Source organism: Culex quinquefasciatus, chromosome 2 (assembly GCF_015732765.1).
Source record: "Culex quinquefasciatus strain JHB chromosome 2, VPISU_Cqui_1.0_pri_paternal, whole genome shotgun sequence".
Taxonomy (NCBI): domain Eukaryota; kingdom Metazoa; phylum Arthropoda; class Insecta; order Diptera; family Culicidae; genus Culex; species Culex quinquefasciatus.
This window is the reverse complement of record NC_051862.1, coordinates 176,221,118-176,248,600: the sequence shown is the minus strand read 5'-3', so window position 1 is coordinate 176,248,600 and position 27,483 is coordinate 176,221,118. Positions and strand designations below refer to the sequence as shown.

At 35.4% G+C, this 27,483-nt stretch overlaps 2 protein-coding genes and 1 long non-coding RNA gene across 4 annotated transcripts in view; 2 read left to right on the top strand and 1 right to left on the bottom strand.

Moving 5' to 3' along the window:
• Positions 1 to 27,483, top strand: part of LOC6049130 (cyclic nucleotide-gated cation channel subunit A) — a 257,969-nt gene that overhangs the window by 207,316 nt on the left and 23,170 nt on the right. For both annotated transcript variants that reach the window (XM_038251828.1, XM_038251827.1), the window contains 5 exons: positions 11,405 to 11,673; positions 11,747 to 12,017; positions 12,824 to 12,942; positions 23,026 to 23,220; positions 23,351 to 23,561. In XM_038251828.1, the coding sequence (XP_038107756.1) occupies positions 11,405 to 11,673; positions 11,747 to 12,017; positions 12,824 to 12,942; positions 23,026 to 23,220; positions 23,351 to 23,561 (1,065 nt within the window). The remainder of the gene's footprint in view (positions 1 to 11,404; positions 11,674 to 11,746; positions 12,018 to 12,823; positions 12,943 to 23,025; positions 23,221 to 23,350; positions 23,562 to 27,483) is intronic.
• Positions 23,624 to 27,483, bottom strand: part of LOC119766664 — a 42,241-nt gene continuing 38,381 nt past the window's right edge. The window contains exon 2 of the mRNA XM_038251833.1: positions 23,624 to 23,858. Within this exon, the coding sequence (XP_038107761.1) occupies positions 23,641 to 23,858 (218 nt within the window). The 3' untranslated portion in view covers positions 23,624 to 23,640. The remainder of the gene's footprint in view (positions 23,859 to 27,483) is intronic.
• Positions 24,509 to 25,575, top strand: LOC119766666. Its single transcript, XR_005277039.1, has 3 exons — positions 24,509 to 24,688; positions 24,742 to 25,446; positions 25,500 to 25,575. It is a non-coding gene; the product is annotated as an uncharacterized LOC119766666 (long non-coding RNA).

Here is a 27,483-nt window from a genome sequence, read left to right as displayed (position 1 = left end):
GAAAAAATTTCGAAATCAAATTTATAGAAAAAAAACGATCCCTGGCCTCCACTGCACGGTAATCTCCATAAGCAGAAGAATGCTCCACAATAATGCAAACGACTTGTATGCTACAAGTTTCCCATCAACACCCCCGCTTCACCGTGCGGAAAAATAACAAATAAAGAAGAAAACGAATCTTCATCGCCCTTGAATGGTTCCATTCTGTTCCCCGGGTGTGTGTTAGAGAGGCACAACACTGCCACTGTGTGAGTCGTCCTTACAAAGTGGGGGTGCTGCTGAGGTCACGTTGTCGGAGCTTTTGCTCATTTTGTGCTGCCACTTCCATTTTTTTCCAACGCTTTTCTTGCCACGACGCGCTGCAAGCATGGCAACACCAGCAGGTTCGGAACTCGAGGACTTTACACCAAGGTGAGGGCTGTGTGTCGTGACAGCTTCTGGAACTACGCCATAAACCATCGACAAGCCATTCAATAATGTACTTGTGTGTTTCCCCTTCGGTTCCGGGACCATCGTCACCGTATGTATGTATGTGTGTGTTTGCGAAGCTCCATTGTTGGAATATGTGTCTAGCCGGAAAGATTGATGTTGAACACGGAAAAGGGGTTCGAAATTGGGTGGAAGTGGAAGTGGATTTTAGACTCTGTCATCTGTGTTCGATGGGAGGAGCACACTCAGGATGCACATCGCAGCGAGAGCAAAGTGGGTAATAACACATAAGTAGGCAAGTGTTTTGTTTGTTTTCGGTGATTTTATCACTTTTATTGTGTACATAACATGATTACTCAAGATCAAGTGAGTGATTGAATTGCTTACACGAATACTTGACAGTCGCAAAATGTTTTGTGTTGATGGTACTTTTTTTAATAGTAAGTAATTTATGAATGATAATTCTATAAACAAACACCATACTTTATCAAATGAATCTTGGTTTATGTATTTCCAGATAACTTTGGGGCGTATTTGGGGTCATACTTGAGCTCATTTACCCTAATATAGTAGAAAAGAAAAACTTATAAAAAACTAGCACATAAAATATGGTTTGCGCTGTTTCGAGATATTTGAGTTAAAAACTTGCGTCTTTAAATAGCTGTAACTCTTGACCCTAAAATGCTAAATTAACTTCTAATACATTTTTTTTAAAGAATTGCTGATATATCTATGATCAGTAGGGTGACAATAAAAAAAGATCGACGTCAGGGATGCCCCCTGGCTCGATTCTTAAGGCAATAATAAGTAACTGTGCCAATTTTGAGCCATATCCCACCCCCCACCCAGTCCAAGTGTGAAATTCTTGTAGGAAATTTAATTCCTTACAACTTTGTCGAAGGGTGCAGTTTAATCATAAAATATCTTCATGAAACTTTCAGGAGTGATTGAAAAACATCTTTTAAGTGGATTTAACAAATTTTCTGTAATATGAAATTTTGTGATTTTCTACACGTATGTAACTCTTTAAGTCAATAGTTTTTTTTTTACTCACAACAAAGTGAGTCAAACATAATCGGGGACATAATAGAAATTACTGCATACCTACTTATTTTGACAAAAAAAAGAAAGAGAAAATTATTAATAACATGATTGAAGTTGAACCCAAAAAATATACTATTTTCAAAATATTGGCAACGTCACATGAAACAAGCAAAATCATCAAACCCGAGATTTCCTGAAAAAAAGAGTTCTTCATTTCAACGCTTTTTGCTTGGATAGGATGCTCACAATAGGATGATTTTTGTTTTTTAGATTTATAGATTGTTGGGAATAGGTGCATTTTTTTGGTATCAGGCGCTCGCAAAGTTATAGCAGAATAGAAAAAAAATTAATAATGTGGCATATTTTGGAAAACTACTTAGGCCGTTGCAAACATTTTTCACAAGTTTATGCCCCAACCAACATTTTTTGAAAATACTCAAAATTTTCACAAAACTACGTATTTTCGAAAAAAATACTCAAATTTTCAGTTTGAACGATATGGGTATCAAATGATCGGATTTTTTTTCATACATTTCGAATGTAATAAGGCGTCATCCATAAAGTATGTCACGCTCTAGGGGGGGAGGGGGTTTCTGAGCAAGTGTGACATTGCGTGTTATAAGTATAGGAAAAGCGTGACAAAGGGGGGGAGGGGGGGGTAGATTTTGACTGATTTTAGCGTGACGTACTTTATGGATGAAGCCTAACAACATTTTTTTTAAATATTTTCGAGTATTTTCGAAAAATGTTGCTATTACATTCGAAATATATGAAAAAATCCCGAGCAATATTGTATGAAATGAAATTTTGAGTATTTTATCGATAATACCTACATAGTTTTGTGGAAATTTTGAGTATTTTCAAAAAATTGTGTTATAACTTTCGAAATGTATGAAAAAATCCTGATCGATTGATATCCATATTGACAAAAACTGAAATATTGAGGATTTTTTCGACAATACGTAGTTTTGTGAAAATTTTGAGAATTTAAAAAAAATATCTTTACATTCGAGATGTATGGAAAAATACTCAAAAAATGTTTTTATTACATTCGAAATGTATGACAAAATTCCGATTGTTTGATACCCATATTTTGAAAAACTAAAATTTAGTGATTTTTTTTGAAAATACGTAGTTTTGTGAAAATTTAGAGTATTTTCAAAAATGTTGTTATAACATTGGAATTTTACGAAAAAATCTGATCATTCGATACCCAAATTGCAATAAAAATAATTTTTAATATTTTTTCGAGAAACATGGCATTTTCAAAACACAGGAAAAATACGTATTCTTGTGAATATTTTAATGTAACTTGGATTTGTCTTTAGGTAGCCAAAGACAATTTGCTTTGTTCTAGAAAAAAATGAAGATGCTTCTTCTTGTTTTGTTGTATCAGTTTTCTCCCTGTGAAATTCAACACCTACTTCAAACGTAGACGGATTAAGTTTCAAAGCCCGAGCGATGCTACACTCGAAAACATACGTGAACGAATGCACGCACGCACGTGCACACACGTACCAGGCATAACTTTCCCAGACTGATGCCGATGATCGGTAGCCCAAACTTCGCCGGGTTGGGCACCGCCACCATTACCAAGTCAAAAAGTTTCCCCTTAATGTACACTGATTTGTCAGGGATTTTTCAACCCACACACATACCCACATAAGGAGGATTTGGAGATTGGCACTGTTAGAAATGATATGATTTTTGATGGTTTCCCTCCGAAAAAATTAATCAAATCTTTTAGCCGTGTAAGGTTGAACGAAAAGGGTTCACGGGAAACAATTTGGATTTCTGTTGGGTTCGAGTGACGGGTTGACACCGAAAGAAACACCGTCATCTCGGCCAGAGGTGTCCCTTTTTACCCCACCTTCAATCCCAGATTGATGTCCCTCTAATATGGGGGGCGTTGACATTATGCCAATCCCGTGACCGGTTTTCTTCAGTTTGTTTGGCATCAGCATGGTCAAATCTAAACGAATCCCCCGCTCGCCTTTCAATAGGATGATTCGTCGAAGGTGCTTCCCCTTCCGGTTCCTTTCGGTTCCCGCGAGGAGACTGACCGGAAGAAAATTTGTTTCTACATCTTTTTACCTCCACCCCTCGTGGGTAATAAATCATTCATGGGTTTTTCCCATTTTCCACATAGCGATATCGACCGAAGACCTTTGTGTGTGGCAATATTTCTTTGGACCCGAAGGTAGCTGACAGATTTTTTTCTACTGCTTTTTCTTATTCTTGTGGCTCAATTCAGACCAGAGGTCGTATGGAACTGGCAGTTTGTGTCGGAATCCAATCAATCGTGAGTGTGTGTAGTGTGCTGTGAATATGTGCTGAGTGAAAGTTATTATATCCTTATCTGAAATTGTGGACTAATCTGTTTTGTGGACGTGCTATTTGCTATTCCTAGTTGTTAAATTAAAAAAAAAACTTTGAAGGATGCTTGTAAAATGTAGATCAATGGTAATCAGTTACTCGGATATGGCTAACTGAGCCGAATTCTTGACAACTTCAATTCAATATTATCAACAGCTTCGTCTTTGTTCATAAAAGTTGTCATTTTTGCTCAAAATGTTATTTCTTGTTCACCAAAATTTTATTAGTTTTAGTTTTGCTTTTGAAATTAAAATTTGATGTTTTTTGCTGTCAAATACATTTAAAAAAAATTCACACAAATTGCAATTAATCTTCACATCTTTTGAAATAAAATAAAATTATTTATTTCTTTGATTTGAAATATAATATAATTCAATATTAGAAAGACAAAAAAAATCTATTATTTTTTTAAAAGCCAAAAAAAACACGATAACTTCAAAAATCTATGTATACTGCTTTGCAACAGCTTCGCCGTGCAAAAAGCACACTGAAATTAGCAGTAATCTTGGCGACGGACTCCGACTGATGGTGATGACCATGCGACGCGACGCCTCGGTCAGCATTAATTACGCCAGAAATTCGTGGGTGGCATTCAGACGTCGCCGTGTCCGGCCGGGACCGGGAGTTGGAATGACACTCATTTCTCATGTGTCTGGCTTCGATGTGTGAATGAGTGAGTTTGGGATGCTGCTTTTCTATTTTTATAGAAAGATTTTAAGTATTTTGATCAGACTACTGATTTTTTCATCGAAAAAAAATCATATCCTGTACCAAATTCCTCGAATCCGCAATCAGACTTTTATTGAACTATCAAATCGATTAGCTGTACGAAGAAATTATTTATAGCCCCGAAGGCATTTCCAGAATGAGTTATTGAGCCATACGAACTGTTCGTTTGCTTGTCTGTGTGGTTATCTGTGCGCCAGGGATGGATTCTCCAAATTGGTGGCCAATGGTTTTATGTTTGGCAAGCCAATTTCAACCGAAGCCATCTAGGACTTGTTGGAAGGAAACCGAGATTCGTAAGGATGTTCCGGGATAGATAGAGGGCTGAATTTCCAGAAATGGTTGCTTTCTGCACGAACGAGGCTAATTAAATGTGCTTTGGTTGGCGTTTTTGGTGAACTACTGGTAAGGGGAACATAGTTGGTTCCGTTGAGATAACACGGTCAGTGCCTCTGTATTAGAGGACGATTGAATTTGCCCAAAAATGTAGATTTCCATTTTAAGCCATTTGACCAAAATTTCAAAGCACTACTTCGTTATCCACATGGAATATATCTTGAACGTCTTCACTCCAAATTTTTTTTAAATCGGTTCATCCATTTTCGAGAGATCATCGCACTTCAAGTGAAATTCTTATTTCTAGGTGGAAAATTTTCAAAGCTTGCTCAAATTTGAAATAACTTAAGTGGCAGTTTTTGTAGATTTTGCTCGGTTTGTTCTAGAGGTCGTTTCGAGATGCTCCGGTTTGGATGAAACTTTCAGTGTTTGTGTGTCTATACATGAGATGAACTCTTGCCAAGTATGAGTCCTTTACGACAAAGGGAATTGGGGTAAAACGATTTAACGAAAAAAGTGTTGCAATCATTAGTTTCCAAAATATTTGTGTATTTAAGCAAGGGGAAAACCACTCTCATCAAAGAGCCCTGGGCACCATCGGGCACGTTCTCGGGCACCTTTGGGCACATGTTCGGGCACCTCTCTCTGACTTTGACAATTGGAAAATCCAAATTAAATTATCAAAGTAATCAGGATTCTGTCCAACACATTTAAAGTTTTCAGAAGTACTTTTTTTTTTCTTTATTTAATTAAGTTTTGATTAATACAACCGGATTAGTTAAGAATAACTGTTGTCGGTCGTGTACTGCAGCGTTCAAATTCAATGTGTGCTCTTAATACTATAGTTTGCTTTTAATTCATGTTTGCTACTACCAATTCAGGATTAGGATAAGGATGAGGAAACGGGAAACGGACGGTTGCTGTCAATGCTATAACAATAGAGTCCAACACCAGGGTGTACACGGTTAAGAGAACCATTTACTGCTCTCGACTCCCAAGAGTCCATAGGTTTGACAAGATTTACCGCGCTTGCCACGCGTTGCTTTTGTGGATTGGGTAATGTCTTGGGAGATCCGTGCGGACTTAAAAATTATCGATTTTTCGATTTATGCGAAGTATAGTACAGAACACTTCCAGACTAGTCATACCAGCTATGTACAGTAAGATTTCGTCATGGTAAGCGTCTGCAGATATACTGAGTTACTTTTTAATATACCAGCGGTTTTTTTTAATGATTTCCTATCAGATAAGATCTTAGTTTTTGTTTAAATATTATTATGTTGACAGCATTTCTAATATCCATAGGCAACATATTATACAGAAGAATTCCACGGCTCATTATTCCGTTTTGTGCAAGGTTTGTTCTGCATCTTACAGGGTATAGATTATTATTTGCAGTAATAATAATCTATACCCTGTAAGATGCAGAAGTAATTCGATCGTGAATATTTGAAACCAGTGTAAGTTCAAGATTAGTTTTTATAAGATTATTGGCTATTTTGTAAATAAATAAGCATATTTCATATTTATTAAGTAACGAAAGTGGTAAGGTATGACTATTGTAGAGTTGATTTGTTGGAAACAAAATTGGTAATCTTTTTATAATTTTAATTGATTTGTTTTGTAACGTTCTAAGGCACTGAAGATGAATTTCAGCAGCTGAACCCCATATTGAGTTCATATAAACCAGGTGGGGATAGATATACGCAAAGTAAATTTTCCAAGCAGTTTTTTCACTTATAAAGTGTCTTAATTTTCTTAGAGCAAAAATGTAAGGCGAAATCTTAGATCTTACTAATTCAGTATGTAAATTCCATCGCAAATTTTCATCAATGATAACTCCAAGATACCTTGCACTATTAATTTGTTTTATTTCTATTCCATTAATGTTATTTGGTATGCTTTGAGGTTTGCCTCGTAACGAAAACACAATATAATTCGTTTTGTCCAAATTGATTGCCATGTGATTAAGCATGAAGTATTCCGTAAGCAACTTGATGTCATGCTCAATATTATTTCTGAGGGTTTCAAAATTTTCTTCTGTGTACAATAAAGATGCATCATCAGCATATAGTTGCAGCTTACCTTTAAGTGGTAGACGAAATATGTCATTGACAAATAAAATGAAGAGAAGCGGTCCTAAAATAGATCCTTGTGGTACTCCATACTTTATCACTCTGGGAGAGCTACTTTTACCATTTATTCTAACAACTTGAGTTCTGTTCGACAGGTATGATTTAATGAGCTTACAAGCATTTATGGAAAAACCAGAGCTTCGCAATTTATTGACTAACAGATCGTGGTGAACGCAATCGAAAGCCTTACGTACGTCAATAAATAAACAAGCAACCTTCTTTCTATTGTCTAATCCAACATAAATATCATTGACTAAGTTAGAAACAGCAGTCATTGTGTTAGATTTCGGAACAAACCCGAACTGATCCTTGTGTATTGCACTATGTTGGATACAGTACTCTTGAATTTGCTGATACAGACACTTTTCAAAAGGTTTAGAGATTGCATTTAGAACAGAGATTGGTCTGTAATTACTAGTTAGTGTTTTATTCCCAGATTTGTAGATTGGGATAACTCTAGCAGTTTTCAGTACATCAGGAAAAAATGCTGCAGCAATACATTGATTGATTAAGAAAGTATATTTTGACAAGTATGAGTTGGAAAACCGTTTCAAAAACTTTGTTGAAATTCCATCAGCTCCAGTAGCAGAGTTAGGATTAAGACTTTTGATATTAGCAAGAACATTTGATTCAGTAACTGAATGAAAATCAAACAGTTCATTGAATCGACTAGTGGTATTTACTTGGTTATTACTCCAGTTTTGTATAACAGAATCACAAACGTTTATGTAAGAATCGTTGAAACATTTACTTATAATTGCCTCATCAGTGCATAGAGATCCGTTAATATTTATAGCGAAGGAATTTTCAGCATGCGATTGTCTGTTAAATACAAGCTGGTTTAAGTTATTCCACATTTGCTTAGGATTTCCTAAGTTATTGTTCACTTTGGAGTCTATGTGGTGTCTTTTTAGTAGCTTGATTTTGTTTGTCAATTCGTTTCTTTTTCTTCTGTACTCTGGCCCAAGCGCTGGGTTTCTTTTAAAAGCGTAGTATAGATTTCTTTTAGTTTCAATCATTTTTAGTATTTCTGCATTTATATATGGTTTTTTAACGTTGATCTTATCACAGACTCGAACAACTTTAGTATTTTCAGACACTACTGCGCTAAGTCGTTGAGAAAAGTCAGCGAACGTTATTACTTGGTCAGTGACTAATAAATTTTCATCAATTTTTTCGTACTGCAAAACAGTTTTTGTGCGTAATTTCATGGTTTGTGGCATTAAAAGGTCTATCGATAATATTATTGTTTTGTGATCTGATAAATCTGGATCACTTTCCAAAAGTGTAAAGTGGTATTTGTAATCACAGAGATCAGTTGAGATGTGATCAATCACTGTCTTAACAGTATTAGATTCCCGAGTAGCATATGCTTCGTCGAGAGGGTTTAAGAACATAAAGCCATTGCCTTCAACTATGCTTCTGTAGTTTGTTACTAGTGCCTCATGAGTATCAATTAAGTTTATATTAAAATCGCCAAAAATCATACTTGATGGAAACATAGCAATGATCTCATCATAGCGAGATAGAAAAGTTGGGCTATTGCCTCCTGGATTATTAGCACCTATCAATTTGTTTTTGTATTCAGGCAGATCTAATACAAGAAAATTTGAATTGGACAAAACATGTAGTTCGGTGTGCAACTCGTGGGCACTAATATTATCATCAATAAAGATAGAAACTCCACCACCTCTATCCTTATCCCTCACACAGTGAAAGGATTTATACCCAAACAGATTAAAAATCTCATTTTGATACAGCCATGTCTCAGTAAAGACGATAATATGGATTTTTTTGCCTAGCGAAGCAATCAGACCTTCTATCATATCAAGCTTGTTTCGACAACTTCGAATGTTCATGTAAAGTAAATTTAGAGAATGTAGTGGAATATTTGATGTGTTGGTGCCATAGCGTACAATTCGTCCACTTAGGTCTTCAAATGTATCCATTTCGAATGATATTAAAAGCATTCTTGTTTACGAATAAAGTGAAAAGTAACAAGGACAGCCAGTAGGAAAGAATTCATGGAAAGGGGGGATTGGGAAGGAGGTAGTTGGTAGCAACTGAGAAATTTGTGTTTGTGTATATTCTGAATACAGTTAGTGTTGGTGTGTGGTAAGTGCAGTAGGAATATCATCAAACGATTGTACCTCGATTGGAGTGTGTTCGCTGCTGTGCCTGAGAAAAAAGCTACCCTTGGAGTACCATACTTTGTAGCCTTTCTTCGAGCAGTCCTGGTTGCAAGCGCATTTTTTGTTTAATTCGAAATTTTGTTTTTTTTGCGAAAATTTTTTTTTTGCTGTACTGTACAATGGGATTTTATAAAAATTCAAAATATTTTTAAACGAGCCTAAACATGCAAAATATGATTTTAATGCAGAAAAATACTTATGAGATTGTTTTCAGCTGATTAGACTGATGTTTCCATTAAAATTTTGAAGTTAAAAAAAAGTTTGCCCCCTTACTTTTCGTGCCGACATAAACTTTGAAAAATATTTGCAACGGCCACACTATCGCAAAAAACAACGCCTGATAAAAAATATAAAAAAAACATAGTTTTGATTATTAAATATTTTTTGTGGTGCTGTGCATCCTAATTTCCAAAATATTTTCAACAATAAATATACTGAACATTAATAGAATTTTTCTGAATTCAGAGACATATTTAATTCAATGATTATTATCAGTAATCAATTTTAATGATAGTTAATTTCAGATTTCAGATTTTGTTCTTTTTGACAGTGCTTCAAATTTAAATAATCATATCGATCTGATGTTTTAAGTACATATAATTTACTTTACGTCTTTTGTTTTATGTTTTTCTCGTTTAATTTTTAGTATTTTAATTTGCATTTATCATGTTTAGTTTATGTTTGTTTTTGAAATTATTTGGCCTATTCTATCACCTCCTATCGTTACTCTTGCCTTTCTAGTTTTTTTTTCATGTTTTTAAGTCACTTTTTATTTTTTTTGCACGTTTTTCACGTTTTCCGCTAAAAATCCGCTTAATTATTACATACTCATTGTTACTTAAATTATAAGGAATGTTAGTAAAAAACACAGCCAAAGTTGACCCCTAAAAATTACATTTAAAAAAACATTGGCAAAGTCACATTAAACAAGTCAAACTTCCAAACCTAAAATTTTCTAAAATTTTAAGAGTTCTTCTTTCCAAAAAAAGAGAAGATCAAAAATTGGTTGAAAAATTGATTTTTGGCAAATTTTTAGATCGAAGCCCGTTTAAAAGCGGGGTTGGGTTGTAAAGGGTTAATAGGAAAAGGTCCAAACATTGCTTTTACATTCAGTTATTAAACTTAAAACTTAGCATATGACCACTAAACCTGAAAATTAATATTTATGTAATAGTTACTTGATGCTATTATGGCTTTTCAATTATTTTTTTTTTATTAATTTCAATTAAGGCCGTTGCAAATATTTTTTGAAGTTTATGTCCCTCGACTCTGGTCGGGGTCGAGGGGGCAAAAAATAAAAATATATAAAATTCAAATAATAAGCCATGGTCTCAACATTTGTATGAAAATAATGTTTTAAAATGCATTTTACACCTGCTCAGTTGTTTTGCAATCATTAGTTTTCAAAATACCAAGTATTGAAGAGATTTTTTTTTTCGTCGAAAAAAAAACTTTTTGCGGTGCTGTACATTGGAATTTCACAAAAATTAAAAATATTTTTGATCGATCACAGACATGCTAAATATGGTTTTAAACGCAGGAAAATGCATTTCTAATGGCTTTAAGTTGGCTAGACTTCTATTTCCTTTAAAATTTTGAAGTTTTTTGAAAAAAAATTTTTTTTTTGCCCCCTGATTTTTCGGACCGATTTTGAAGGGGGGGGGAGCGATATAAAGTTTGAAAAATATTTGCAACGGCCTAATAATAAAACCAATTTCTCTCTTCGATCATAAATTCAATATTCATCGTACCAAATTCATTACACCAAAGCCAAGCCTCCCGCCTCCCCCAGAAGTCCAATAAAAGTCCAGCCTTCGGACGTGCCTCCACTGGGGGTCCAGTCCGGAAGGACCAAACACCCGGGAAGGCACTAATTTAACTTGCTCCTTCCTCCCCTAATTGACGAGATTTGTGTTGTGCTCGCACACACAAGGACGCTTCCGTCCTTCCGTTCAGTTTGCCGAAGGCTATTAATTATTTATTCATCAATACCCTGATGGGACGTCTGCTCGTAGGGGTGGGGGTCTTCCCGGATCACGGAGTCTGGCGTACGTGACAAACGAAGACGATGACGATGGGGGGTGCTTTCAATCGACAATTTAATTCACTTGTCCCTTTGCGAAGAAGTTTTTTTTAATTCTTCGTTTTTTTCTTCCTTTTTTGCAGGGTACCTGGAGCAGGGTCTGCTGGTACGTGACGCGTCCAAGCTGCGGAAGCACTACTTCTCGAAGGAGCGGTGGTGGCTGGACCTGGTCTCGATGCTGCCGACCGACCTCGCCTACATCTGGTGGGCGCCGAGTTCCTGCGCCGCGACCCGGCTGCCCTGTCCAATTATAGTTAGGATTAATAGGTTACTGCGTCTTCCAAGAATGTGGGAATGGTTCGACCGGACCGAGACGGCCACCGGATACCCGAACGCGTTCCGGATATGTAAAGTAAGTGAACTCGGGTGACGTCTCCGTCTAAGCCAGAACGATCCTAATGAATTTCTTCCCCATTCGCCAACAGGTCGTTTTAGCTATCTTAGTACTAATCCACTGGAACGCGTGTCTTTACTTTGCAATAAGCTACGCGCTCGGCTTCAGCTCGGACAACTGGGTGTACAACATCAACGGGGCCAAGAATCTGACCCTGTCGCGGCAGTACATCTACAGCTTCTACTGGTCGACGCTGACGCTGACGACGATCGGGGAGACGCCGACGCCGGAGAACGACGCCGAGTACCTGTTTGTGGTGGCGGACTTTCTCGCCGGGGTGCTCATCTTCGCCACGATTGTCGGTGAGTTCTAGATTTTTTTGTAGCACAACTAAAATTCTTCCTTGAAAATGTCAGTATTCTTCTCAACTTTCAAAAAGGAATTGGCCGTTTTCTAATCTACAACAATGCTCGATTCAATTTGCTACGCCCCACAAAACTCTTACTCGAGTGCCTCTGCCAATGCCATTTTCGCAATAAACCAGCAATACTAATGTTCCTTCTGACGTTCCTTACCCCACATCCAATGTCCAACAATTGTGGTCGTGATGGCCATATTCTTTTATTTTTATGCTTAAAACCTTGAACTAAATGTATCCTTAGCCCCCGGTGTTGTTGCGATTATTGTGATCAAAAAACAATTTTCAAACCACCACTCACGCGATTCAACTATAACACTAGGTAGAGTTGGGGCTTGGCTATTCTGTTCCTGGCAATTTCATCGGATTACCGCCCCGCATAAAAGCATTTCAATGTTGAGATCTTCACTCAGCCAAGAGAATATTATACCAATATCGCAACAATAGAGGTAGCGCGCGTCAAGGTAACAACGGAAAAAGGAAGAGATTATTATGCTGAGGGGGAAAAATAACAATAACATCTGATGGATACTCGCTTGGAGACCCATCCGAAGGTCATCAATCACATTGGCCATTTTGATGACCGCGGTCATAAAAAAAAACTGTAGACCCATCAGGATCCGAACAAAGAAACTCATCCACATTGAGTTATCTCAAGTGACATTCATGTCGAAAATTAGTTCAACCTAAACAAGATTTTTGAAGCAATCTCGTATAACCTCCAACCCCTCACTCCCCTCTTTTTTCCAGGTAACATCGGCTCGATGATTTCGAACATGAACGTAACCCGGGTCGAGTTCCAGAACCGGATGGACGGCGTCAAGCAATACATGGCCTTCCGGAAGGTGGGCGGCGAGCTGGAAGCAAGGGTAAGTACTCGATGATGATCCGGTTGCGTGCCAAGAAGGTCCGGCCCCCCGAACAGTCTATTGAGCGAGGATTTGATGAGGGCAGGAAGAGCATTATCCTCTGAATTGCCGGCTCAGCATAGGATTATCCGGTGTTGGTTCATTTAGGTGTGTGGCAGGGCCGTGTACAAGGGGGGCTTTTAGGGGTTTAACCCCCCCCTGGAAAATTTAGTTAGTTACACCCCATGCGCCCCTCGGCCCGAAGGGCCGATTTTTTTCAGCTATGTTGCTAAAATGCCAAAGAGATTTTTTTTCTTTTTTCAAATCGATTTGAAAAATTTTACTGGAGGCGCCCTAATGACTAAAACATTTTTATGAAAATTATAAAAATTTAACTGGAGGCGCCCCTAAGACTTATTTTTTTTTCAATACGAATATGCAATATAAAATGAATTTGACTGGAGGCGCCCCTACAACTTGAAAAAATCATGCATATTCTCGATATAAAAAATTTAATGGAGGCACCCCTACGACTTTAAAAAATCATGCAAATTTTGTTATGAAAATTTGACTGGAGGCGCCCTTATGACTTTAAAAAATCATGCAAATTCTTGATATGAAAAATTGAATGGAGGCGCCCCTTCGACTTTAAAAAATCATACAAATTTTGTTATGAAAATTTGACTGGAGGCGCCCTTATAACTTAAAAAATCATGCAGATTCTCGATATGAAAAATTTGACTGGAGGCGCCCCTATGACTAAAACATTTTTATGAAAATTATGAAAATTGAACTGGACGAGCCCCTAAGACATATTTTTTTTCAATATGATTATGCAATATAAAAATTTGACTGGAGGCATCCCTACGACTTAAAAAAATCATGCAAATTCTCGATATGAAAAATTGAATGGAGGCGCCCTAATGACTAAAACATTTTTATGAAAATTATGAAAATTAAACTGGAGGCGCCCCTAAGACTTAATTTTGTTCAACACGAATATGCAATATAGAAATTTGACTGGAGGCGCCCCTACGACTTAAAAAAATCATGCAAATTTTCGATATGAAAAATTGAATGGAGGCGCTCCTATGACTACCAGATTTTTATGAAAACTTTTCAAATTTATTTGGACGCGCCCCTAAGGCTTTAAAAAAATAATACAAATTAGTTATGAAAATTTGACTGGAGGCGCCCTTATAACTTAAAAAATCATGCAGATTCTCGATATGAAAAATTTGACTGGAGGCGCCCCTATGACTAAAACATTTTTATGAAAATTATGAAAATTGAACTGGACGCGCCCCTAAGACATATTTTTTTCAATATGAATATGCAATATAAAAATTTGACTGGAGGCGCCCCTACGACTTAAAAAAATCATGCATATTCTCGATATGAAAAATTGAAAGGAGGCGCCCCTACGACTTTAAAAAAATCATACAAATTTTGTGATGATAATTTGACTTAAAAAATCATGCAAATTATCGATATGAAAAATTTACTGGAGGCGCCCCTATAAGTAAAACATTTTCATTAAAATTATGAAAATGGAACTGGAGGCGCCCCTAAGGCTTTAAAAAAATCATACAAATTAGTTATGAAAATTTGACTGGAGGCGCCCTTATAACTTAAAAAATCATGCAGATTCTCGATATGAAAAATTTTACTGGAGGCGCCCCTATGATTAAAACATTTTTATGAAAATTATGAAAATTGAACTGGACGAGCCCCTAAGACATATTTTTTTTCAATATGAATATGCAATATAAAAATTTGACTGGAGGCGTCCCTACGACTTAAAAAAATCATGCAAATTCTCGATATGAAAAATTGAATAGAGGCGCCCCTACGACTTTAAAAAAATCATACAAATTTTGTTATGAAAATTTGACTGGAGGCACCCTTATTACTTAAAAAAATCATGCAAATTCTCGATATAAAAAATTTACTGGAGGCGCCCCTATAAGTAAAACATTTTCATGAAAATTATGAAAATGGAACTGGAGGCGCCCCTAAGACTTAATTTTTTTCAATACGAATATGCCATATAAAAATTTGACTGGAGGCGCCCCTACGACTTAAAAAAACATACAAATTTTAGAATGAAAATTTGACTGGAGGCGCTCTTATGACTTAAAAAATCATACAAATTTTATTATAAAAATTTTACTGGAGGCGCCCCTACGACTAATTTTTTTTTATGAAAATTATGAAAATCTAACTGGAGGCGCTCCTACGATTTATTTTTTCCAATACAAATTCTCAATATTAATTTTTGACTGGAGACGCCCTAATGACTTAAAAAAAAACAGGCCAATTTTCGACATGAAAAAATGAATGGAGGCGCTCTTATGACTTAAAAAAATCATACAAATTCTTATTATGAAAATTTTGACCTATGATTATGAATGAAACATTTTTATGAAAATTCTCAATATGAAAATTTAACTGGAGGCGCCACTGCGATCTAATTTTTTTTAAACATATTCTCAACATTAAAAATTTGACTGGAGGCGCCCCTACGACTTAAAAAAATCATGCAAATTCTGGATATGAATAATTGACTGGAAGCGCCTCTATGAATTATTTTTTTAAATACATATTCTCAAGGTAAAAATATGACTGAAGACGCCCCTACGACTTTAAAGGCATATTCTCGATATGGCAACTTGGATTGAGGCGCCCTTATGACATTGAGAATATTCAATGTAAAAATATGACTGATGACGCCCCTACGACTTTAAAGGCATATTCTTGATATGGCAACTTGGATTGAGGCGCCCTTATTACTTTAAAAAAATCATACAAATTCTTATTATGAAAATTTAACTGGTGGCGCCCCTACGACTTAAATTTTTTTTAAACAAATTTTCAATATTAAAAATTTGACAGGAGACGCCCCTACGACTTAAAAAATCATGCAAATTTTCGCTGTGAAAAATTTAATGGATACGTCCCTACGACTTTAAAAAATCATACAATTTCTTATTATGAAAATTGACTGGAGGCGCCCCTATGACTTAAACATTTTTATGAAAATTCTCAATATGAAAATTTAATTGGAGGCGCCACTACGACTTTAAAAAAATCATTCAAATTTTGTTATGAAAATTTGACTGGAGGCGCCCTTATGACTAAACAAAATCATGCAAATTCTCGATATGAAAAATTTGACTTGAGGCGCCCCTACGACTTAAAAAAATCATGCAAATTCTCGATATGGAAAATGGAATGGGGCGCGCCCTATGGCGTAAACATTTTTATGTAAATTATCAATGTGTAAGTTTTACTGGAGGCGCCCTTATGAGTGGGGAAAAAAATTGGTAAAAATATTGAATAAAAAAGTTGAATAATCGGTGCCCAAAGCAGCTTAAAAATGATAAAAATATTTTAAAAATAAGATTTTACTGGAAACGCTATTATGACAAAATTAAAACATTCAACAAAAAAAAAGTTTGACTATCGACGCCCCTCTAGCAACATAAAGGCTGGTTATTAAGAGCCAAACAAAGTTTGGCGTACGGTAACATAAAAAAAAATAAAAATTCTGTTTAGCGTTCTAGCTACAACAATTTTTTGCGCCGGTTGGCACACTTTGTTTGACTAATTTTGAACAGTCTTTATAGCTTGAGGAGTGCCAATAGTCAAATAATTTAATTTTGTTTTTTTTTTTTAACAAAACGCCGCTGGTAAAATCCTATTTTCAAAATATCTTTGATCTTTTTTTATGTTGCTCTACTTTTTTCTGTAGTGAAATTTTATTTTCAAAAGGTAGTCAAATTGTTTTACCTACCGTAAACCGGGGTGACTTTGATAGGATTTCAATTTGTTTTTGGAATATTTTCCAACAGGTAAGGTTTTTCTCAAGATTATTATTTTTAAAACATTTACTGGGGTAGACTCAACAAAGTCCATGTACTATTTCGGAAAAAAAGTTTTTTCAATAATGTTTAGAAAAATAGTTACGTTAAAAATTCTTAGTTTTAATTCCGGGGTGACTTTGATAGTCATAGTTTTTCTTGTTAAAATCATATTTAAGTTGTTCTAACTTTATTTGTACGCTAAATGTACCATCACTAAAGTAGCTGATATTGTATTAAAGAAAAAAAAATCAATGATTATATTTAGTTAACTATGTGTATAAGCTTTTTAGCAAAATACATATAAATTTTAGGTAAAATTGTTAAAAAGTCGGAATTTTGCCTGAAATTTCTTAAAACTAGTTTTGTTTATAAAATTATCGATTTATATTGCATTTTATACTGAATTCAAAGCACGAATCACAAGTTTTCACATTTTACATGAAATTTGTTCAACTGAAATTGCGTATAAATTTGGAGATTTTTTTAATTATGTTTCAAAAACACATATTATTTCCGCATTCCATTTTCCGATTAAAAATCATGTTCATTGAGAAAATCATGACACTTCGAGAAGTTTAAAATAATGACTTTCATCAACATTTTCTTAGCTATAGTTAACTAACTTTTTAAACTTGTCAAAATTTTAAGAAAAGTTCTTCTTGAGGTATTTTGAACACTTCTCTACCACGGTCAGTATGTTTCTAAACCATTCCTTACGTATTTTAATTGTACTCTTCATTTTTCGGAATAATCGCAAACCTATCAAAGTCCCCGGCTATCAAAGTCACCCCGTTTTACGGTATTTAACATTTTTATTTCATCACAAGGCGCAACTTTTTATCATTTTTATGTTGCTTAAGCTAACTTTTTTCGATTATTTTTTTTTACGTGTTGTGAAACTTTCTTTGAAATCTGATTTTCAAAATATTTTCATCATTTCTATGGTGGTTTTCAGGCGTTGATAGTATTTTTTTTAATATGTAAATTATTTTATCATTTTTTAAATTTTGTTTATGAGAGAGGTGCCTTTTCGGAACATTTTCTGGGGTAAATCGAAATATATCTTTGTTTCCTGTAGCAACTTTGTTACTTTTTTCGATTTTCTAGGACGTTTCTTCAGAAAAGTCAAGGAATCGATAGAGATATATTCAAAATTATCTTTTTTCATTTTTTATACTCAAAAGTCTGTTACAAATGTTTGACCCAAAAATGAAGTTTCTTATCTAATTTTTCAGATTTTCAGAAAATTCCGTCCTAAGGTACAAAATTTCATACGTTTACATACCCATTCCAGCCCTCAAAATTGTATGGAGACTTGTATGGAAAAACAAATGATGCAAAATTGCTTCTTTTGACATAGGGATTGCAAAGAAAAGTCGATTGAAAATCGGACCAGTAGTTTCCGAGTTATGATCAGTTGAACACTTTCAGTTTATCCAGCTACAACCCAACCCCACCTCTAGACGGGGATCGATCTAATAATTCGCCAAAAATCAATTTTTTAACCAATTTTCGACCTTTAAAAAGCATTGGAAAGAAGAACTATTAAAATTTGGGATTTTTTTTGGGTTGAACGTGTGACTAGTTTTATATGACTTTACCAATGTTTGAAAAAATGGTTGTTTTTCTTGGCTGTGTTTTCACTAATATTTTCTGTACTTTTTTTTTTCTATTGTCTCAGACTATACTGCCCATGTTCGCATAAATGTCCCATATGCAAAAACAGCAAGCTGAGAAAAACGCATTTGAAGTTTGTCGCTCACATAAGGCTGCGTGTTAAGTTTTCGTGAAAAAACTGGATTTCCTCCTGATTTCTAGAACAAAGTACTGGATGTTATAGGCTTTTCTGAAAGAGCACACGATTTTGAACCAAACTGCAACATTAACTCAAAAACGATGAAAATGCATATGGGACATTTATGCGATCATGGGCAGTATACATCTAAGCATTTTTTAACAATTTAAATGATAATAGTTTGTTTTAGAGTAAAAAAAATGAAAAACATTCAAAAAAATAGTGAAAAATTGGATGTAAAAAACTTGACAAATTTGGTGAATAGACCAAATACTACCAAAAACAAATATCAACTAAACAAGATAAATGCAAATATCAAAACAAAAAATGAAACAAAAACAACATAAAACAAGAGAAGTTAAGTTTTTCGTAGAACAAAAGTTGCTCAAAATGACAAGGGAAAAATTAAAAAAATCGAAATAATTTGGGCAGCAAAGGGTTAACACTTTGAAAAATCAAGTTCATCGATTTGATTTCTTTGAGATTGTGTATCTCAGAAACAAATTGCTCGATTTGAAAGTTTCAGAGAGAAAATTGTACAAAATTTTCTTGGCTCTTCAAAAATATTTTTTAGGGGTACTTTAAATTCCAGAAGTATTATTTTAAAATAAAAAGAAACCAAAATAAATTGAAAATGCAGTCCTAAAATTAGCTTTAACCTGAAAACGGTACATTTTGTTAACAAAATTGCTTCAATCATTTTTGTCCACTTTTTCGTTTTTTTTTCTTCAAAAAAATCATATCTCCTAAACCAGATTTTGCACCATCACTAAAGCTCCGAAGATGTCTTTTTTAGTCTCCTAAAACATAAAAAATCGGATTTTTTGCTTTACCCAAGACACCAAATCGATCAGAAAATCCCTTGTCAAGATATAGAAATTCATTCATTTGCATATAAATTTAATATGACCAGCCCCCAGAATTGTATGGACATTTGTATAGAAAAACGAATGATGCAAAATTGCTTCTTTTGACATAGAGAATGCATAGTGAGTGGCATAGTTTCATCCAAATCAAAAAAATGAAAAGTTAAAAATCGTGAAAAAAATTGCGAAATCGTAACGAACTACTCTTAATATTAAAAAAAGAAAACTTATGAAAACTTGTTTTGAGCAATTACTGCTACACTCCTTCACTAAACCCCCGTTTTACGCTCCACAAGTGAACGGCCCATCCCTCTTCCGATTTACGCCAAAACTCTCATTTGCGCAAAAATCTCAAATTCGCTCAAACTTCGTATTAACGCGTGTAAAGATTGACTGTTAGCGCCCTTTCGCAATCTAAACAAGCACCCCATGCGCCCCATTCGAGAAAACCCTCCCCTTTCAAAAATCCTGTGCACGGCCCTGGTGTGTGGTAAATGAACTGTTGAGGGCAGTTGGATTAAAATTTTGTGCGTTGAAAAATCATGCAACACTTTAACTGATTTTTCATTAGGTCTTTGAAAAATTAAGATCATTTTCCAAAAAATATATCTTTTCCTAATAATGCTCTATGAACCTTAATTGAACTCGATTCGATACTTCTGTGCTCCCTTGTACTAAGCTTGCTGGGACTCCTATGAAGAGAGCACAGAGGCATCGACATCTTGGCAAATCTCTTATAAGCAATTCCTCATATAGATCACTAAGTCTAAGTCTAAGAAACCAAAGGTCAGTAAAACAATCTAAAAAAATGCAGCTATTCGAAAACCTTTTTTTTCCACGGATGGACGGGAATTCCAATTTACAAACTCCTTTAAAAAATATTTTTCAACGCAACAAAAAAGACTGAAAAACGGTGCATTTTACATGATTAAAATTTCTCTCCAGATAATAATACTTTATTAAAATTTCTTCAGTTTAATTTTGGAAGGTTGGTTTCTTGTCCCAAATAGAAACATCTGTGTTGCACTGGAGCTACAAAGATGGCAATTTTCGGTTCACTTAACAAAACAAAACTTCAGAAATTCTAAAAGTTGTGAAGTTACAATTAACTTTAAACAAAACGGGTAATTCTCCGCCAACTCACACAGCAGTTGCCCCAACCCCTCTTCTATTTGCGTGAAATTTTGTCCTAAGGGGTAACTTTTGTCCCTGATCACGAATCCGAGCTCCGTTTTTTGATACCTCGTGACGGAGGGGTGGTTCGACCCCTTCAATTTTTAAACGTGTGAAAAAAGAGGTGTTTTTCAGTAATTTGCAGCCTGAAACGGTGATGAGATAGAAATTTGGTGGAAAGATAGAAATTTGGTAGAAGTTTCCGGAAAAACATATTTTCATCGAGAAAAAAAACACTGAAAAAGTTTGAAAAACTCTGCCATTTTCCGTTACTCGACTTTAAAAATTTTTTGGAACGTGTAATTTTATGGGAAATTTAATGTACTTTACGAATCTACATTGACCCAGAAGGGTCATTTTTTCATTTAGAGCAAAATTTTTCATTTTAAAATTTCGTGTTTTTTCTAGCTTTGCTGGGTTATTTTTTAAGAGTGCAACAATGTTCTACAAAGCAGTAGAAAAATTACAAAAAAAATGATATATAAACATAAGGAGTTTGCTTATAAATATCACGAATGGCCGTTCATAGTCAGCCGCGACGGACACGGACGACGAAACAAAGAGAAAGGCAAAAGGTAGCCAAACATTTTCCTGCATTTCTAATCATTGTAAGAAATTTTAAATCAGTTTGGAATTCTTTTGATTTTTGCAAAATTTGAAAGTACAGTACCGCCAAAAAATCTTCAAATTTTAGATTTTTTGAAATGTTAAAAAAATATAAAATCCGTGAAATTTATTTTCCGTAAACTTATTTTTTTCTAAAAATTCCTAATCACCACCTGAATAAACCACAATCCTAGATTTGTGAAATAAAAATTCAAAAATGATGTTGTGCAAGATTCAAAAGTTACAATCTTCTTATTTTTTTGCGATAATCCCATTTCATCCAATTTTTGTTGTCTTCGACGCAAATGAAAAATAAATTGAAGATCGAAAAATATAGCCTCACATATGAAAAGGTCGAATGAAACTTAAAAAATTAAGTGCCTTTGTCTGAAAATATTTTTATCGGATTCCTTGGACAATTTCATGTAACATACTTAAAAAAGAGAAATGTTCATAGATAGGATTCCGAGAAATGATTTTTTGAATATAAAATTTGGGGTTTTCGACGCGCTGTGCGCAAGAACAAAAAATGACGAAAACGGGAAAAATCAACTTATTTTTACTAAAACTGCGATATTATTAAAATTTCAGTGATGACCTATATCTATTACATAATAGTTTTAAAAAATCTGCCATTTTGCATTACTAGACAGTAATTTTTTTTGGGACATGTCATTTTAAGGGAAATTTAATGTACTTTTCGAATCTACAATAATCCAGAAGGGTCGTTTTTTCAATTAGAACACAATTGTTCATTTTAAAATTTTGTGATTTTTTTCTATCTTTGCAGGGTAATTTTTTAGAGTGTAACAATGTTCTATAAAGTTGTAGAGCAGACAATGACGTTACGACAAAAAGTTGTTCGTCGTTGTTCATAGCCGTTCAAGGTCACCCGTGACAGACACGAACGATGAAACAAAGAGAAACAAAAAAAAGTAACTTTATCGATACTTTTTTTTTTTGTAAAATCGCGATATCTCGTGATGACTATTAGCAAATCCCTTAATAATTGTTACATTTCAAAAATAATATCATCCAAAGTTTTAAAAAACACGAAATATTCAAATGAAAAATTGTGTTTTAAATGGAAAAACGACCCTTCTGGGTTATTGAATATTTTAAAAGTACATGGAATTTCCCTTTAAATGACATGTCCCAAAGTTTTTTTAAAGTCAAATAACGAAATTTTTTTTTTTTTTCTATGAAAAATACGCTTTTTCCACAATTCTGAGTAAGCCATTAAATCGGGTGTCCAATTTTACTTAAAAGTCCCTATGAGCAGGGCCAAAAACTACCCCTAAGATCAAAGTTTCACGTAAATCGAAGAAGAGTCGGGGAAACTGCTGTGTGAGTTGGCGGAGAGTGACCCATTGAGGAAAAAATTGTAGCTGTAACTATGTAACTTACAATTTTTCAAATCATTACCAAAAAACACTTAAAATTACAATAGTTCCAATTTTTAAACGCTGATTTTCAATTCTTAAGTATTCATTGAGGAAAATATTTTCAAATTATAAGTTGATTCAGTCAGAAATAATGTTTTAGCCACAACCAATCAAAGCATGAAATTCAAGTTGAATCCCAAGCACCATCAGGAAATATTGCACCCGCTTTTCCAGTGAAAGCAATAAATATCCAATTTGCTCAACATTTACCAGAACTCCACGCAAAGTGTTCCGCTCTGCCCTTGGACAAACTTTCATTATTTTCTAATTTATTTCTCTCTTGACTGCATCAATTAGTGCACTAAATTAACTTAGCCCGGCAATCCTTTCTTTTCCTTGCTTCTGCCCTCCAGGTGATCCGATGGTTCGCGTACACGTGGGCCCAAAGTGGCGCCCTGGACGAGGAACGCGTGCTGGCCGCCCTGCCGGACAAGCTAAAGGCGGAAATCGCGATCCGGGTGCACATGGACACGCTGCGGCAGGTGCGCATCTTCCAGGACTGCGAGCCGGGCCTGCTGGAGGCACTGGTGCTGAAACTGAAGCTGCAGGTAAGGATTCAAAGCAGTTTTTGTATTTTATTGTTTTGAATTATAACTTTTAACTAAATCTTTTACTAGATTGTTGACAATTCGTTTTCATGACAAATTTCAAACCTTTCCTTTCTCCGTCCAACACCAGGTCTTCAGCCCCGGGGACTACATCTGCCGGAAGGGTGACGTCGGCAAGGAGATGTACATCGTGAAGCGGGGCAGCCTCTCGGTGGTGGCGGACGACGGCGTCACGGTGCTGGCAACACTGGGCGCCGGCTCGGTCTTCGGCGAGGTTTCCGTGCTCGAGATTGCCGGCAACCGGACCGGCAATCGGCGGACGGCCAACGTGAGGTCGATCGGTAAGTGTAATCGAAGTTTCTTTCAAAATTAAAATCTTAATCTAAATTGTGTGTACCTTCCATAAATTTATTGAAAACTTTAATTAAACATATCAACCTGGGTAACATTCAAGGATTCCACTCCAGTCTCCAAATCAGAATTTTGTACGAAAGATCCATCGAAAAAGTTTAACCCCACTTTCTGCTGTTGCTGCTGCTCTTGCTGGGCACGTTGCATTTCTTGTTCCTCCATTTGACGGCCCATCATTTCCATAAGAATGCGCAGTTGATTGTTGTTTGCCCGTGCCAGAGCTGGAGCTAAAATTGCACAAAATAGTACAGCGATCAGAAGCAATTTCATTTCGAGCGGTGGTCAGACTGAAGCCGGCGAGCGAACTAGAAAATTGCGAAACGAAGTGCAATCGTTGAATACTGTTTTAAAGAACAAAAAATCGTTTGTTATCCATCTCTCAAGATCGGCATGCCTGGATGTACAAAGGATTCATTTGTTTTGTGTTATACAAAGTAAAATTATTTGAACAGATGTCTTTCAAATCAACAAAATGTAATTGAAGTAACGATAAACAGAGAAAAATAAACAACGTAATTTTTTTTAAATGCCAGTTATAATTTTAATAGATTTTTCAACGGCTTTCTTGCAATATTAAAAAAAAATAAACTTAATTTCAACTTTTTATTTTTATTTGCTTGATGACGTTGTGAAAAGTTGATCAAAATGAATTGAAATGGCCGATGCAAATATTTCTCAAAGTTTTTGTCGCTGGGCTTCCGTCGAGGTCGCGGGGGCGGGCTTAAAAAAAATTACAAGCCAGAATCTTAAGATTTTAATGAAAACAGCCTGGAATTTTGTTTTACAGCAGTACACTTGGTTTGAAATCATTAGTTTTCGAAAAAATCTAAGATTTAAAGATAATATTTTTGGCGAAAACAAAAACATATGTGTTGCGACGGAGCGCGTCCGAAGCAGCCCCCTGTTCAACGTCATTCGTCTTTGTTTGTGTTGCTTTGTCAGGTGCCCGTGCTGTCGCTTGGCAAGAATCAGAAGTTGAAAACAAACTGAAGCAAGCGGGAGCACGGGCGCAGCTGGGAACGAGAATCCGTTCCAGCTGTGAAAAGACACCGAAGTTGTGAGTAAATTGTATCTTGTGAACTTTATTTGTTATTAATTAAGGAAATATAGCTTTTTAGCGTACGGAAAATGGAAGGAAGTTTCTTTTCGTTCAGCTCAGAAAACTGGTGCCCGTCACTCTTTAGCCGCTCGTTTCAACACTAAAAAGAACTTCGATAAGACTGGCCGAAGTTCGGGGGCCTACGACCACGATCGGAAGCGGGAAAGGCGCGGCGACAGTGGCACGAGGACGTCTTTTTGACCGGAGCGGTTGCTGAAGAGCTGCAATCACTGAAGGCTGGTGCAATGGCTGTCGAAACGAGGTGACAAAATGGAGTCGGTGAGGCAAGGACTTGCAAAGGGGGTTGTGACAAAGTGATCACCCGTGGCCCATAAATAGAGCCAAAAGTGGTCGGGCACGGGTGTGAGACGGAGGTCAACAGACGACCCCGCAACGAAGAGTGCTCATCGGCTCCAAGTTGCAGATGACGTCAGCAGTTCCAAAGGTCAGCACAGCATCTTCAGGACGCGCCGCGGTGACTAGGCGTAAAACTCCAGCTTTGGCAAGGAAGAAGTTTTACGGGGGGGAGTGTTGCGACGGAGCGCGTCCGAAGCAGCCCCCTGTTCAACGTCATTCGTCTTTGTTTGTGTTGCTTTGTCAGGTGCCCGTGCTGTCGCTTGGCAAGAATCAGAAGTTGAAAACAAACTGAAGCAAGCGGGAGCACGGGCGCAGCTGGGAACGAGAATCCGTTCCAGCTGTGAAAAGACACCGAAGTTGTGAGTAAATTGTATCTTGTGAACTTTATTTGTTATTAATTAAGGAAATATAGCTTTTTAGCGTACGGAAAATGGAAGGAAGTTTCTTTTCGTTCAGCTCAGAAAACTGGTGCCCGTCACTCTTTAGCCGCTCGTTTCAACAATATGCGAACTCAATTTTAAATGAATTAAATTGTTTTCAGCTCATAACACTCAAATTTATTAGAAATAAAGAAGTTTTTAAAAACATTTTGTTTGCCACCTGATTTTTCGAGTCGATTTTTAAGGGAAGAGGCAAAAAACTATTAAAAATATTTGTAACAGCCTAATGAACTTTTCAGAACTTGAGTGATTAAAAGTAGTAGTCAAGGCACGAATTCAAAAAAGGTGCTCATTTTTCGTGTCAAGAAGCAAATCGTGAATCCGAATCTGCCTGTTGATTTTCTCGATTCTCAAAGGAAACCGAGATATTCAAGATGGCGTCCAATATGGCGGCTGAATGGAAAAATCTCAATAAAAGGATTTTTAAGTTCAATCAACTACTCAAATTTAATTGTACATTTAGGTAGTTTTATTACGCCAGAAAAAACAGACAATTTATGTAATACCACAACTGAAAAACATACAGTTTTTGTATGTAAAATGTGTCAAGGATTGCGTTATATATCTTGAGTTTTCTCAACATCATAAATGTGTTTACTGGGGTGCCCAGAAGAAATAACCCCATGGTCCACAAGCGGAAAACGATTTTTAGGTTATTTTAAGCATCTGTGCCTATTTTTATGCATTATTCGTTGAGATAAACCCATTGATACTCGATCCTGAATTAATACTTAAATAAGATTAATGCTTTGGACAAAGCCAAAAAAATTGACAAAACTCAAACAAAGGCTTGTAAGTTGAATTGTTATATGTTTTAAATGTTTCAATTCAAATGAAGGCAATTCTGACGTCTTAAAAAAAGTTTGACTTTTCAGTTTAGGTCGGAAAATGATAAAATAATTCTATTTTTTCTATAAATTCATTGTTAGTATACTGACTTTTAGAAGCAACATAAAATCTATGATAGTTATAGTATTTATTGATACTTTTTACGAATGTTACTCTTAACAACATATCCTCGTCTTTTGATGAGCTTCGATCTAAAAATTCACCAAAAGTATTTTTTTTACTCTTTACGTATAAAATATTTAAATAGTTAGTAAAATCAAATTTTCAAACATTGCCAAAATCTCTTAAATTGGTTTAATTAACAAACTCGTCATTTTATTTAAACAAAACTTAGTGTTTTTCTTTGCAATGCTTTTAAAAGCAAAAAAATATAAAAGAAAATTACTTTTGGAGATTTTTTAGATCGAAGCTCATCAAAAGGCCTCAGCTTCGCCGGGGGAGGCAAAAAGAAGTTTAAAAATTGAATTTACGAGCCACAGTTTTAACATTTGAATGAAAAAAGGGTTTTAAAATGCATTATACACCTGTCCAGTTGTTGTTTTGCAATCATTAGTTTCCAAAATTTCTAAGTATTGACAAACATTTATGTTTTTGCAAAAAAAAAGTTTTTGCGTTGCTGTGCATGGGAATTTTGTAAAAATTTAAAATATTTTTAATCCAGCACAAACATGCTAAATATGATTCTCCATGCAGAAAAATGTGTTTGATTTGACTTTTATTTTCATTAAAATTTTGAAGTTTTTTGAAAAAATATATTTTTTCCCCTTATTTTTCAGACCAATTTTGAAGAAAAAGGGAGGGGGTGACATAATTCTTTTGAAAATATTTGCAACGGCCTTATTACTGTGCCAAATAACGTTTTAGAAAAATCCTTCCAATTATCATGAAAGATTATCATTAGGGTTAGTGAAATTTCACGATTTCGCGGACAGCGTGAAATCCGCGAAATTTGGCTTTTTCCGCGAAATCCCGTGAAATGTTATGTTTGTGTGAAAATGTAACGATTTTTCTAAAAATAATTCATCAAACTCAAAAAGTAATAAAAATAATCTTATGAACTACTGTAGAATTAAGCGAGTGAATATCCTGGTTCAATAGAGCACCGGA